This window comes from Diaporthe batatas (assembly GCF_019321695.1).
Source record: "Diaporthe batatas strain CRI 302-4 chromosome Unknown Contig00016, whole genome shotgun sequence".
Classification (NCBI taxonomy): Eukaryota; Fungi; Ascomycota; class Sordariomycetes; order Diaporthales; family Diaporthaceae; genus Diaporthe; species Diaporthe batatas.
In genome coordinates, this window is record NW_025408563.1 from 613,457 (window position 1) to 627,372 (window position 13,916).

A 13,916-nucleotide genomic window follows, 5' to 3' on the forward strand; every position below is an offset into this window, starting at 1 on the left:
TCTCACACGTGTCAAATTAGCCAATTCAAGTACATCTCACGCAACGACCAGCCAAATTTGCACCGCGAACAGCACAAATGGGTCTGCCAGTGCTAGGCAGGGGTGGGAGGGAGCATTACTCGCGCATTGCAATATTCAAGTTATCTCCGAAGCTTCGCATATAGAAGTCCGGCCGGCATGAATAGTTGCCTTGCCTCTTTTCTATCAGGTCCCGAACTACAGCAGGGTCGTTCAGGAGGTACAAGTTCTGGCCTCCAAGCTTCATCGTCATAATTGGTCCATCTGCCGTTAGATAATCAGCCCACGCCAAAGGAGCACTCGGAATTGCAGTTTTTGTTCACTAAAGACCCTGCGTCTGGCACATACACTGCTGTGACAGCTTTTGCAAGCCCGTGTGAAAGTTTTTGGTGGGCATCTGCAGCAGATTGCCGATCAATGGCGTCGTCGGAGGTCCCGGGGGAAGATCCTCGGTTCGCATACCATATCGTAAAATCCGCCGCAGCAACAGGACTCCTGCCACGAGGGCGACGCTCCAATAGACGTGCATCATCTGCCAATCTTTTGAAGTTGACGGTAGAAGCATTGTGTTCTAAGTCAAAGAACGACACGTACAAAAGGCACAGAAAACCTGAAGTGTATTCCACTAGGGAGCAATCCCGACGAGCTCTGGGTGCTGCTATCGTTGCAGCTTTACCAACTATCACCGGAGAAGATTGTACGCGTTGTTTTGTTTGTTCCTGCGTTACAGTAGAAAATGAAAACCATGGGTATCCCAGTGAGAACGCCCCGCCTCCCATCCCCTGGGGCCGTCCCCGCCGCGGGGTTGTCAAGACATGTGAACTTCTCCCCGGAAGCCGGGGAGCCTATCCTCGTGTCCCGGTGGATCCGGCCTGCAGGCGATTCTTGACTATGCAACCACAGCCGAGCTGTCAGGGCAAGGGCCCAGGTCCGTTCACCGGTCTACGGGTACTCGTGTTGATTGATCGACCTTCATACATATGTAACTACCTAGGTACCGTTTACTAGTAGTACAGCAATATGTCTTGATGCGATGTCAGGACCTAATGGATACTACAACGATGCCATTCGCTTCAGCAGCCTACCTCGCTCGGCTTCAGTGATCTCGATGATAGGCCTTAGTGCTCGTTGGACAGCCTCTGGCGGCACGGCTGTGCCCTTGCTCGGCTCCCCGTCGTCTCCTGTGCCGGCAGGTGGCGCAATGCCCCACTCCGGAATAATTCGCTTGCTGCCGAGGGAGATTTCAAGGATGGTGCCGCCGGGTATGTCTGGCGACTCAATCGCCTCACTGATTGCGGCAGCCACCGCATCCGCCTTCAGAGAGACCTCGTCTGTGACGCCAAACCGAGCCTTGGTGCTGGGCGTCCAGATGGGCGTCATGACAATGCTAGCTCGAGCAGGTTAGTGACAAACTCGAAGAAGGCCATGATGCACAGCATAGGATGGGACCCACCCGGGACAGATAGCTACGACCTTGACACCCTGAAGCTGCTCGGCGTCTCCCATGCTGCGAGTAAAACCAACAATGGCGTGTTTTGTGGCAGAGTAGATCGGGGCGGCGTAGTGCTTCGTGTAACCAGCTATAGAACCAATGATCGCGACCACCCCATTCTTCTTTCGCCCAAGTAAAGCGCGCATCGCCAGGCGAGTTAACTTGATCTGATAAATGGGTCACGCCACCAGTCAGCGGAGTACTGTGTAGATTCCGGTGGGCCGTGACACGTAGCCCTGGGCCCTGAAAATTGCACATGGCATCTGGAGGAAATGGAGACACTCACCGGATGGTTGACGTTAATGTCGACCGAAGTGTAGCCATCGGCATCTAGAGGCTCTGGGTCTTGCCAGAAATTCGAAAACGGCTTTGATGGGACTTAGTCTAATAAAGACCCAAGCTCATCTGGAGGCAAAGAACTCACAGGCTCAAAGACTCCAGCGGATGCCACGTAGACGCTTGGAACGTCTCTACATTTCTCAAGTGATGTATCAATGATGGCCTGAAGGTCCTTCCAGACGGTCACATTACACGGCAGGAAAATAATGTTTTGATCGGCCTCTACGGCCTTTTTCGCATCCTCTGTAAGGCGTAGATCTGCTATAATCACTTTGCTTGCGCCCCTCTTTCGAGCGAGCAAGGCATAGTTGAGCCCAATGCCTAACCAGACACTCGGATGCTTCAGTCAGTCTGAAAAAAACAAAGATTCATAAAATGAAAAACAAGCGTTATGAGTTCACCATCAAAAATGTGTTTCCAGGTCGAAGATGAAAATAGGCGAGAACATGAGAGCGTGTATACATACCTGATCCGCCTCCTGTTATGGCCACGATTTTACCCTTCACTGGGAAGCCTGAAGACATATTTGTGCGTAAGGTGAAAGATTATTGTCAGAATCACGAGAACTCGTAACCAGAATCGGACTGGTACTTTGCAGGAATCAATTTGGGAACTGGTGGACACATCAAGGCTCTGTGTATTTATCAGGGACAATTATCGGCGGGAGCTTTATAGGATTTCCGAGGGTAGCTGGACTGTCTCTCCGCTCCAGGAAATGTCACCCCTGTCGCGCCAAGTCTCCGGAACATGTCCTGACCTACTCCAACTCAACATTGACATCGTCTTCCTATAGAAGATGCATGACCCCACGTCAGCGCCTGATCGGATATGTCAGATATCGAATGTTAAGTCTGGCCTCATATATCCATTCCCCGAGGACGCACACTGCCAAGGTCCATATCTCAGGCTGACAAATGATCTGACTGAATTCTGTCACTTCTCAAAAACCAGGACCACACCACCTCATCATGGTTTCTGAGACAGGGAAACAGCCCGGTGGCTCAGTGAACCACGAGATCCTTGATGACAACCGTGTATTGATTGTCGGTGGTGGGCCTGTAGGCCTGCTTACTGCTGTGGTTCTCGCTTTCTACGAAGTACCGTCAATAATAGTAGAGAGGAATGCAGATACTACCAGGTGACCTTGCATCCCTTCACCAATTTCTCGGTGTCGTGTTAAAAGGAACGAAGACAGCTAACAGCTATTTTTCGAAAAGATGGCCAAAGATGGACTTGACCAACGTCCGTTCCATGGAGTTATTCCGAAGGTTGGGTCTCGCTGAGGAACTGCGACGCAAAGGGGTTCCTCTAGAAACATCCTACAACGTTCTCATGTCCACTGGGCTGCAACAAGATCGGCCAGTCACCACCTGGGATCACCCGTCCGTTGAGGAGTTCCGCAGGCAAATCACAGCCAAGAATGACGGAACACAGCCTCTCGAGCCATACCAGCGAATATCCCAGGAGGTGTTTGAGGCCTGGATGAAGACCGTTTGTGACGATAATCCACTCATTGACGTTAGATTCGGCTGGAAATTGGAAGCTATCGCCGAGATGCCTGAAGGAGTGATAGCCGAAGTCAGTAGAACTACTGAGTCCGAAAGCAGGCTACATATCTTCAACGCTAAGTACGCCGTGGCTTGCGACGGGGCTTCAAGTCGATGTCGGCGGTCTCTTCAAATACCACTTGATGGCGGTCCAGTGTAAGAAGTTTGCTTGAAAAGACAGCCTTCGAAGTGAGACGAGTAACAAAATGACTAACAAATGACGGCATCGTGTAGGCCAGCACTCTTCCTTCTCATTCACTTCAAATCGGGGGACGTTTCCCGTCTTTTCAGACAAGGCCACTTCTGGCATCTCTTCATTCTGAAAAACGGCGAGTTCGGCGGAGCAGCAATATCGCAAGATTCGAAAGAGGTAAGCCGCCATCAACAAGTCATTCAACAAAACATCATTGATAGATTGCCTTCAGATCTTTACTATACACTTCCCAATACCACCAGGAGTTGATCCATCAACGATATCCTCAGAGGAAGCCGTCTACACCCTTCTTGGCGGGATACATGGCCCTTTCAAGATCAACATCGACGAAATCCTGGTCCGCTCGACCTATCGCCCCAGCATCGCCGTAGCACGCAGCTTCTCCGGCCCAGAAATGCGCGTCTTTCTCGCGGGCGACGCAGCCCACCAGAACATCCCCACTGGGGGGTACGGTATGAACACTGGGCTGGGCGATGGGTATGACATTGGCTGGAAATTAGCGGCCGTAGTTCACGGGTGGGGCCACCCACGAGGTCTGCTGGCATCCTACGAGGCCGAGCGTCGCCCTGTCGCCATCACCAATGTCGAGAGGTCTGGTGTCCACATGGCTGTACACATGGAGGCTGTTGCACGGCTTGCTGGAGGCGGTGCCCAGAAGCTCGGTCAGGAGGACTCGGAGGAGGGGAAAGAACTGAGGGAGTGGATTCACAGACATTACCAAGAAAATAATGGAGAGAACACGGATTTTGGTGTGGAGATGGGATACCGGTACAAGTCGGATATCATTCCCAGAACCCTGGACGACAGAAAGGAGGATGAACCGGCTTGGGACCCTCACGTCTACCACCCTACTACTTGGCCCGGAGGTCGTCCACCGCACGTCTTTCTAAATGACGGGTCTGCTATCTTTGATCATTTTGGCCCTTGGTTTACATTGGTCGAGTTCCTGGATCATCAGGTCCACCCTGAGCGAGGCAGCCAGCACCTGGTGGAGGCAGCCAGTGGCTTAGCCGTTCCTTTACGCCACATCCACCTCCGCAACGAAGATCATGCCGCCCAGATTTGGGAGAAATCACTGGTCCTTGTTCGACCCGATGGCCACGTTGTATGGAGGGGAGACAGCGTAAGGGATCCATCACTAGCACGCGAGATCATCGAAACGGCTGTCGGGTACCATGCTGCAATTCCCAGCCAGCGCGGTCATAGTCCGGGCAAAATCCCGGCTGTTTTCACCTCAACAAGTAATACCACAACGCAAGTCAGTGGCTACGAGCTGGACAACATGGGAGATTTCCAGAAGTGATCACAACATAGTACTCTATATTTCCCGAACTACGTATGCATTGAATGTTTATTGTCTTCGATGAAATAGCAGATATCTGTACGTGGTATGAAAGCAGTTCGTCTTCATGTAATGTCATAACTTCGAAGCCCGGTTGCGGATGGACACTGCGTATGCGACATGTAGGATGCCAAAAAGCGCAAACATGCACCCAGCGCCTTGAACAATACACACATCGGCTTCTCAAAAAGTATTCAAACAAAACATGACATTGCATACTGTATCTCTGACTGAAAAGTGTTTAAATCTAGAAGCACGATGTGCGCACGCATTATTCAGCGATTGCATGTGGTCTCCCCGTCATCGCGCAGTTTGGAATGTCTTCTTCCTCGACCACTTCACCCCAGCTTCCTTGGCTGTCAACCATTCGCTTTCGACAATCTCGGCATGTCTCTCGCTTCTCGGCTCCAAGATGGCTTTGAATTTGACTGGAGTATGGATGAACCCTGGTTGAGACTTGACCACGGGTTCTACCTCCTCACCATTGGGTCCCTTTGCTTTTTTGATATTAAAAGCCCACAGAGTCCGTGCCATATTGATGAAAAGTGAATTCTGGGCCAGGTGAAGTCCTGTGCATATGCGCCGGCCGGAGCCGTATGCATAGTGATCGCGCTGGTTGGCGTCGGCCAGGTTGACGCACTCAGCTGTTGTGTGTGGATCCGAGAGATAGCGGCTAGGGTCGTAGACATGTGCATTATCCCACCTTGCCTCGTCATAATGTATTGCCCTAAACAGCGTGTCAGAATCGGGCCCCCTCTGAGCCATCTAAAGCGATTCGTAGACGAAAATATAGATGAAAGTGGGTTGTCTGGAGACAGTGTACTCACCACCAGTTGATGACAACAGCGCTTCCCTTCGGGATGAAGTAGCCCTCATACCAGTCATCCTCGGTGACACTGTGGGGCATGCCAGGTTTAGTGATTGGCCACCACCGTAGTGTTTCCTTGACCATGGCCCTTATGTACGGCAGCTTATCCTCGTCGTCAAAGTTGGGCATCCTATCCGGACCCACGACGCGGTCCAGCTCTTCCTGCGCGCATCTCGCAACATCTGGGAAAAGCTGGCAGGCCATTACCCATGCGTTGATGACAGTCGACGTCGACTCGCTGCCCGCCTCGACGAGTGACCCGGCTGCGTACGCCGCCAGCTCATCACTGATCGCGTGCTTCTCAGGACTTTGCTGGATGCGCTCGTAGACATCACGAATAAAACAGTCCGGCGCGGTTCCATTCTTGACTTTGGCGACAAGGTCAAGGTACAAGTCCAAGTACACCTTGCGGTCGAACTCGAACCACCCCCGCCCAATCCTCCACCAGTCTTGCACCATCCTTGATGGGAGCTTGGCCAGCACGGGGAATGCGTCAACAAGCCACGCCCCGGGCTCTGCCATCTGGCTGAAGTGCTCCAAAACCTTGTAGATTCGTGAAATGACGGGGTCACTCCAGTCGGCAACGCGGTGGCCATAAGTAGCGGTCATAATTGCGCTAGTAGAGTAACGTCTGTTGATGTCGAAGAAAGCCTCATCATTCTCGGCATGCAGCAATTCGTACAGCACCTGTTTTGACTCCATGTCCTGAATAGGCTTGTACGTCGCAGAGGTGGTGATGCTGAGGGCTGCCTGGCTGATAGAACGCAGCCGCCGCCAGACGTCGCCGTAAGGCATGAAGATGATTCGGTTCCGGTTCGATGTCGCTTCGAAGGCCATGGGCATCCGGGCACGGTCTGAATACTTGGACCCTCGCTTGTCCATCAATTCCTTGGCAACCACCGGACTATTGATGTAGATCCAGTCCGATGCACCCATACGGAGATACATGATAGGCCCGTATTCTTTTGCCCATTTTGAAACAATTTGTGGGATTTTATCAGCATCAGAGAAAGCGAGCAAGTTTCCTATAAGTGGGTATCCCTTAGGACCAGGCGGCAGGAACTTGCGTCTCTTGTCATACGCGAAGCGGTGCACGACTAGAGCTGAAATCAAAAACAGCTATTAAGCAGTCACAAGTTAGCCCTACTATGTATGCCCAGAGATACTTGATTTGGTACTGACGACGATCAATATAGGAGCACTCGAGAGATTATCGGAAAGAAATGTAAGGAAGTGGTTGATACTGGTCAGCGATGTGGATGCCATGGTGAAGCAATTGAAGGAGATAGGCGCTTCTGCGTGATTGGTGGTCATAGAGATAGACTACCTAGGTACCATACAATATTTAAAGCAAGCAGGTGACGACATGGCGCCATGCCGTGTGGTTGCACGTTATACCTCTTCGCGTCTCCTCGGCTCAATTCAATTCCGGCGTCATTCCGCGCGGAAGGTTATCGTACCGGATAAGATGACATGAAACTTTTCTTGGGCAGAGAGCATGTTGCACTCAAAGGATTGTACCGTGTAGGTGGCGGAGGTGGGAGTCGAAAGCCCGCGGAAGTCGGCTTTTCCAGCGCTGCAACCTCGTACTGCTCATCCAATGTTGTCTGGAGTCTGTCAAGTCCAGCCATGCAGGATCATCAATTTGCGAAGATTTAATAAGGCTCAATGCCTTGTTGTTTCGCTGTCAACCGTATGTATCGTTCATGTTCATCATTCCTGTCTCTGACAGTACTCAAGCACAGCAACCGAATACACCTTGTTTGAAAGCACGATATCGACATGTTCTTTCCGGCCACAACAAGCCGTCCTCCGGCGGACATGGTGATGCCGTACAAGACGCAGGTCGTCTTCACCTTTTTGGCCGATTTTCCCGCCATCCCCTACTTGATCTTCGCTCTCCGAAAGTGCCTCAAAAGTGGAGACCCGGCACCACTTCTCATGTTCATCGGTGGTTTCTTCGCGTCCTCGTTTGAAGCCATCGTTGACGTTGCGGGCGGCTGCTTCTTCCCCCGTGAAGGTCAAATCATTGGCTACGAGTGGTTTGGCCGCCCTGTTCCAGTCTTTGTGCCGCTGAACTATGGTTGGTTCGTTGGCGGGATGGGGTACTGGGCCCTGACGCTGCTCCGAAACCCAACCACCACTCGCAGGGACCTCTGGACGCTCTGGGCCAAGTTCATCGTGATCAATCTGATCCTGGAATACCCGCCCCTTTATTTTGGCATATACACATACTATGGCAACCAACCCTTCCAAGTTCTCGGTTTCCCACTTTGGTTTCCCTGCCTCAATGCCATCTCACCTATTGTTGCGGCCACTATCACCCACTTGATTAGTCCCCACCTGACTGGATGGACACGGTATGTTATGGTCACGACAACAGCATCGTCATATGGGTTGTCTCATGCGGCGTTTGGATTTCCGCTGTGGATTGCCCTAAGCACCGGCAAGGGCCTCGCCGTGACTTATCCAGCTGGGGTTATCACTTTCGTGCTTCTAGCCACGGGGGTCTGGATTATGTCACTGTCACTGCCTGAGAAGCGCTCGGTCCGACTGGAAAGCAGTGCTCGCGTTGCAGGCACGAAGGGGTAGTCTGGGGAAACACTCGAGTTACAGGTAAACAAAATGAGTTGCGGAATAGGGTTGCCCGGATTGATAGTGAACATGGAGTGGTAGCAAATAAAATTTCAATGCGTTGAATAGCTGCTTGAATCGGCGTCGTGTCTCTCAGTTCAACATGCGCCAGATATGCCTTGATCAACTCCCACATAGAGTAATAGAAATCGAGAAAGTTCCGTAACTATGACCGGACCTGCTAAATTCCGGCATCCGAAGCCTCGGTTGGACACATCAGGCTTGGAATGTGCATGTACAAAGTGAGAAGAGCTTTTAAGACATGATGTGGACTGGGATTTTAAATACATCTTACATCATTCTTCTACTGACCCTTTGAGGCTGGAGGTCTTTTCTCACAAGAACACCCTTTCACTATTTACTCAAAGGTTCAATCCAAACACAGCATAGACCAGCGACATGGCACCAAAGGACGTGCCACGGATGCTATGGCAGCCATTGCCCTCTTCAGCGAAGAATATCAAAGACTTGACCGAAGTCATAAATGCTCAGTACGGCACAAACATAAACGACTACATGTCCCTCTGTCAATGGTCTGTCAATGAGAAGACCTCGCCGCTTTTTTGGTTGGCGCTTTTCAAATTCTTGGGGATCAAGTCAGATCGACCACCTCAAAGAACTTTTGATGTCGACGTAAGTGCGAGAAGCCGTTTGGCCACAGACTTTCCAACACTCAACGCTTGATTAGCGGTCAATTGACATCTCTTTGCACAACGCCAGGCCAATCTCCCTCCTCCAATGTACCCACCACCCAAGTTCTTCCCCGAAATCAGAATGAACATCGCCGAGAACATATTCGCCAACTATCGCTCTGGGTCCACAATTCTGCACGTTGCCTCCGAGAGAGAACCGGATGTGCGAGACGTGACATGGGACGAATTGCACGCCGACGTGACGCGCGTCTCGAGCGCCATGGTGGCGTACGGCGTGCAGGTCGGCGACCGGGTCGCGGCTGTGCTTTCCAACCGTCCGGAGACCGTCGTGTGCTGCCTCGCCGCCCTGTCGCTTGGTGCTATCTGGTCCAGTTCGTCGCCCGATATGGGCGTGGATGGGATCCTCAGCCGCCTGACACAGATCCGGCCGAAGATGGTTTTTTGCGAGCGCGATATCGTATACAACGGTAGGAGCGTGCAACTCCTTGCCAAGCACCGGACGTGGGCAGAGGCGCTGGCAAAGACGGCCCCGGAGCTCACGGCCGTTGTTGTCATTGGAGAGATGGGGGCGACAGACGAGCCAGCGCCCAGACGAACGCAGTCCACCACAGGTCCAAGCAGCCCCTATCGCATATTCATGTCGTGGGATTCTTTTATACGCCAAGGGGCACGCAACAGGCAGCTCACGTTCGAGCAGTTGCCATTCAGTCATCCTGGCTTCATTGTCTACTCGTCGGGAACGACGGGGCCCCCAAAGTGTATCGTCCACGCGGCTGGTGGGCTCCTCATGTCGGCCTCCAAGGATGCATTTCTAAGCTACGATGTGCACCGAGGCGATACGCTTCTCCAATACACAACAACGGCATGGGTCATGTGGGCACTGGTCTTCGTCTCTCTTTCGTTCGGGGGAAAGGTCGTGCTCTATGATGGTTCCCCGATGGTGCCAGACCCTCTGGTCTTGCTCAGATTGGTGGAGAAGTTACGCGTCAACGTGTTCGGAACATCCGCCAAGTTTCTCTCCCTTCTGCGGGACCAGAAAATAAGCCCAAGAGAGCAACTAGATCTATCTAGTCTGCGCACAGTCGTCTCCACCGGTAGCACCCTCACGGCCGACGTTGCGGAATGGTTTTATGATTTTGGATTCCCGCAGCATGTATTTCTCAACTCCACATGCGGTGGCACTGATCTGGCATGCTCGCTCATCTCCGGCGCACCCTCCTTGCCCCTGTATGCGGGTGAGATCCAGGCCCCGTGCCTCGGCATGGCTGTTGACCTGTATGATGTCGACGACGAACGCGGCCTGTCTGTCCAGGGTACCGGAGAGCCTGGGGAGATGGTATGCAAACAACCTTGGCCAAGCGAGCCTGCGTTTTTCTGGGACGACCCATCTGGCGGAAAGTACAAGGATTCGTACTTTACCAAATACGCTGCCAGATTACATGTGCGACCACTTCATGGGCATGGGCAACTCGAAGAGTACCGAATTTGGAGCCAGGGAGACTTCGTGTCAAGAAACCCTGCCAGGGGAGGCTTTCTGACACATGGCAGATCTGACGGGGTGTTGAATCCCGGAGGAGTGCGCTTCGGGTCTGCTGAAATCTACAACGTTGTCGAGAAGGATGCTGCCGTCGCCGATAGTGTCTGCGTCGGCCAGAGAAGGGATGGCGACGCAGATGAGTCGGTGATTCTTTTTGTCGTGATGGCCAAGGGACAAAATTTCACTCATGCCGTCGCCAGGAGGCTTCGTGATGAGATCCGGTCAAAGCTAAGCCCTCGCCACGTCCCTAAATATGTCTTCGAAATACGCGACATCCCATACACAGCAAACGGGAAAAAGGTGGAGGTCTTGGTCAAGAAGGTAGTGAGCGGAAAGAACGTGAAGATCAGCCCGACGATTGCCAACCCAGAGTCTGTCGAGGCCTTCCGACAATTTGTGCAGGTCGAGGATGTTAATGAGAGGCAGGAACATGCATGGAACAGCAGAGCATCTCACTTGTAGATGGAAGTTGATCCATCGAAATCGTCTTGCCATCAACCCACAAAATACTCCTGAAACTACTACTACTGCATTTGCTCCAGTTCGTACCCTATAACGCAACAACATCGCTGGTATGAGTTTGAATGTCCAGGTTCAACAAGTGATTGGGTGAACAGGTCTTTCTTATAGACACCTTGCTTTACGATGGCTGTGATTGATTGAGTGAAGACAAGAAATCGAACCAGTACAATGAAACGTATCCGTACCAGTCAGAAATCACGTAGATACAAGTGTCATTTAATTAAATTGTTGTCCATACTGCCTACTTTTGACCTCATCTAATGCAGCGACTACTCATGAATATCTGGGGACAAAGGGGGGGTGGGGTAGCTGTGGTAAAACAAGCCCGTATCTCCTAACATCCACGAGACCTCAATTTGCTTCGCAATCAAGCCTACATACAGGTTTTGCGCTGGTGTAAGTGAATTCATAAGATGATATCGCCACTGCCTCATGTCTGTCAGCCACCGGGGGGGGGGTTCAGAGAGACGAGTGTGAGGGCTGTATGGCACAACCAAATCATCTGCTGGCTGTTTCCCCCCCCTCCCCCCAGGCTGACCAATTTCGCGATTGCTCCAGCTACCCTCGTAGGCACTGAAAGTTGCCCCCGGTGGACAGCCCTCCGGCCGGGCCCGTGTAATTCTTGCTCCGCGGAGGTCGGGGCTGGACACCCGCCAATCGGAACGGCTGCTCAGCATGCACCCGCGGCTTATCTCAGGCTCAGCCATGGAGCGCAGTGAGATAACAGTGATCACTATGTCAGTGTTCGGGCGTACCCAGCTCGTCTGTGGTGTCGTGAGGATCCATGGTGATGCATGATTTGATACCTTGTCTTGGTGTGAAGAAACAATGGGTTACAACACTGAATCAACCGAGTGGCCGACGGCAGCAGAAGCGCCCCAGGTTGTCAGAGACTTGATCGACAGGTTTTATAATCTCCTTGACGACGAAAGACCAGAAGTAGGCGATATCCTTGCCAACGAAATATTCACACCTAACGCGGTGGCGTATTTTGGAGGACAGCCTTCCACGGGATCAGCGGGTATGACTTTGGTTTCAGAAGCACGCCAGATGATGATTGAGCTGAGGCGGTACTGACCCTCAAAACAGCTATCCGAATCTCCCGCACACATGCATGGAAGGCCATCGCGAGTCGAAAGCACACCGTGAGGAAGGTATACGCGTGCAGCTCAGACGCCAGTGATCTTCTTTTTATAGCCCACGTTGCCATGGGATTGCGCAACGGAAAAGAGGTCGATGGTGAATTTTGCGGTCGACTTACTATTGCAGGCGCTCAAGGGTCGAATCCGAGGCTTACTCTTTACCAGGTTTGGGGGGTGCGTTATCAGTTTCATCGCCAACATGTGAGGTTGGAGTAGCTGACACTGGTACAGGATACATCAGCCTTGGTAAAGGCATTGCAATCATGAAAATCTCAACAATCTTGGATCACAATTAGGTTTACTATCTAAGCATGCAGAGGCGAAAGAGACTCCGTGCTTATCTATTTCAGCGACATTACAAAGACTAAAAATTGAAAAGGCTGTTTATCTTGATGAAATAAATTCTATGATATTCTACTCTGCCTGAAATATTGCCTTCGCACCCTGTAGATGAGCAATCTGTACCGTATGTGTCGTGCTTTGCAAGCCAACTGAGATGTGGAAAGGCCATTCCAATCCGGAAAACTTCCCTTCGGAGCCGACACGCTTTATCCCTAGTTAGTCCCGGAACAGCTTACAAAAGCGTCCGGTAGAACTCGAAACAAATATCGACACAGTCCATCATCGGTATATGCAATAGTTACCAGACAAATTGGAGACTGCTGATACAACTGAGCGTACCTTTTTCTCCGCCAGGAGTCGTAATTCACACCACTTCAGGCCCACATAAATGCCCCACGAAAGACCCTTAGTTGAAAAAGCACTACCGATCAAAATGGTCACAAACGGCTCAGCCAATACTACTGTGAAATCCCCCGCGGGCTTGGCGCACCTGGTATTGCAAACATCTCAGTTCAAACCAATGGTGGCATTCTACAAAGCATTCTTAGGCGCCCACGCAAGCTACGAGAATGAAATTCTCTGCTTCCTAACATACGACGATGAGCACCACCGCATCGCCATCGGTCATGTCCCAGGCACGACCCCCAAGGCTCCGCAATCGGCAGGGCTCGCGCACATGGCGTTCTCATTCGAGACACTTGACGATCTCCTCCTCGCCTATCAGCAGCGTAAGGCCCGCGGGATCCTGCCATTCTGGTGTGTAAACCATGGACCTACGACGAGCATCTACTACCAAGACCCCGACGGCAATCAGATCGAGACCCAGGTGGACAACTTCGCGACGGCCGAGGATGCAACGGCGTTCATGATGTCTCCGGAATTCGCCGAAAATCCAATCGGGGCGGACTTTGTGCCCGAAGAGCTGATCGAGAAGGTGGCAAAGGGGGAGGATCGGAGGACTTTGGCGAAAAGGCCTAATGTAGGGCCGAGGGGCATCGAGGGATTGCCGCTTCCGCCCGAGCCTGACGTTCGAGACAGCTATGATCTTATCGATCCTGTATCCTAAGGGGCTGGGAAAGCTATATGGTGACGAGGGGCTGGCTGGCGGATGCATACGATTTTTTGAATGCTATAACTGCTTCCAAAGTTAGGTAATGGCGTGTCCGGTACATGGGGCGCCGTCGTCGATTGAGAAGCTTCATACCGTAATACAGGTTCTTCGAGGAACTCGCAAACGATCGCAAGGTGTAAGTGCATGAAGCATCA

At 51.9% G+C, this 13,916-nt stretch overlaps 6 protein-coding genes across 6 annotated transcripts; 4 read left to right on the forward strand and 2 right to left on the reverse strand.

Moving 5' to 3' along the window:
* Positions 1-1,071: 1,071 nt before the first annotated feature.
* Positions 1,072-1,656, reverse strand: KVR01_011594 (uncharacterized protein; the record flags this gene model as incomplete). Its single annotated transcript, XM_044783304.1, has 2 exons — positions 1,072-1,405; positions 1,472-1,656. 2 exons carry the CDS (start codon positions 1,654-1,656, stop codon positions 1,072-1,074), a joined length of 519 nt encoding a protein of 172 aa, XP_044639303.1.
* Positions 1,657-3,076: 1,420 nt separating this feature from the next.
* On the forward strand, positions 3,077-4,913 carry KVR01_011629 (uncharacterized protein; the record flags this gene model as incomplete). The annotated part of the gene is made up of 3 exons (XM_044788003.1): positions 3,077-3,477; positions 3,631-3,766; positions 3,822-4,913. The coding sequence occupies 3 exons, from the start codon at positions 3,077-3,079 to the stop codon at positions 4,911-4,913; spliced, it is 1,629 nt and encodes a 542-aa protein (XP_044639338.1).
* A 339-nt stretch (positions 4,914-5,252) lies between these two features.
* On the reverse strand, positions 5,253-7,086 carry KVR01_011511 (uncharacterized protein; the record flags this gene model as incomplete). The annotated part of the gene is made up of 3 exons (XM_044789762.1): positions 5,253-5,679; positions 5,780-6,923; positions 6,987-7,086. 3 exons carry the CDS (start codon positions 7,084-7,086, stop codon positions 5,253-5,255), a joined length of 1,671 nt encoding a protein of 556 aa, XP_044639220.1.
* Positions 7,087-7,641: 555 nt separating this feature from the next.
* KVR01_011733 (uncharacterized protein) lies at positions 7,642-8,412 on the forward strand (the record flags this gene model as incomplete). The annotated part of the gene is made up of 1 exon (XM_044789295.1): positions 7,642-8,412. The coding sequence occupies one exon, from the start codon at positions 7,642-7,644 to the stop codon at positions 8,410-8,412; it is 771 nt and encodes a 256-aa protein (XP_044639442.1).
* A 441-nt stretch (positions 8,413-8,853) lies between these two features.
* On the forward strand, positions 8,854-11,106 carry KVR01_011535 (uncharacterized protein; the record flags this gene model as incomplete). Its single annotated transcript, XM_044785232.1, has 2 exons — positions 8,854-9,087; positions 9,175-11,106. The coding sequence occupies 2 exons, from the start codon at positions 8,854-8,856 to the stop codon at positions 11,104-11,106; spliced, it is 2,166 nt and encodes a 721-aa protein (XP_044639244.1).
* A 1,977-nt stretch (positions 11,107-13,083) lies between these two features.
* On the forward strand, positions 13,084-13,716 carry KVR01_011707 (uncharacterized protein; the record flags this gene model as incomplete). Its single annotated transcript, XM_044789342.1, has 1 exon — positions 13,084-13,716. One exon carries the CDS (start codon positions 13,084-13,086, stop codon positions 13,714-13,716), a length of 633 nt encoding a protein of 210 aa, XP_044639416.1.
* Between the last annotated feature and the right edge of the window lie 200 nt (positions 13,717-13,916).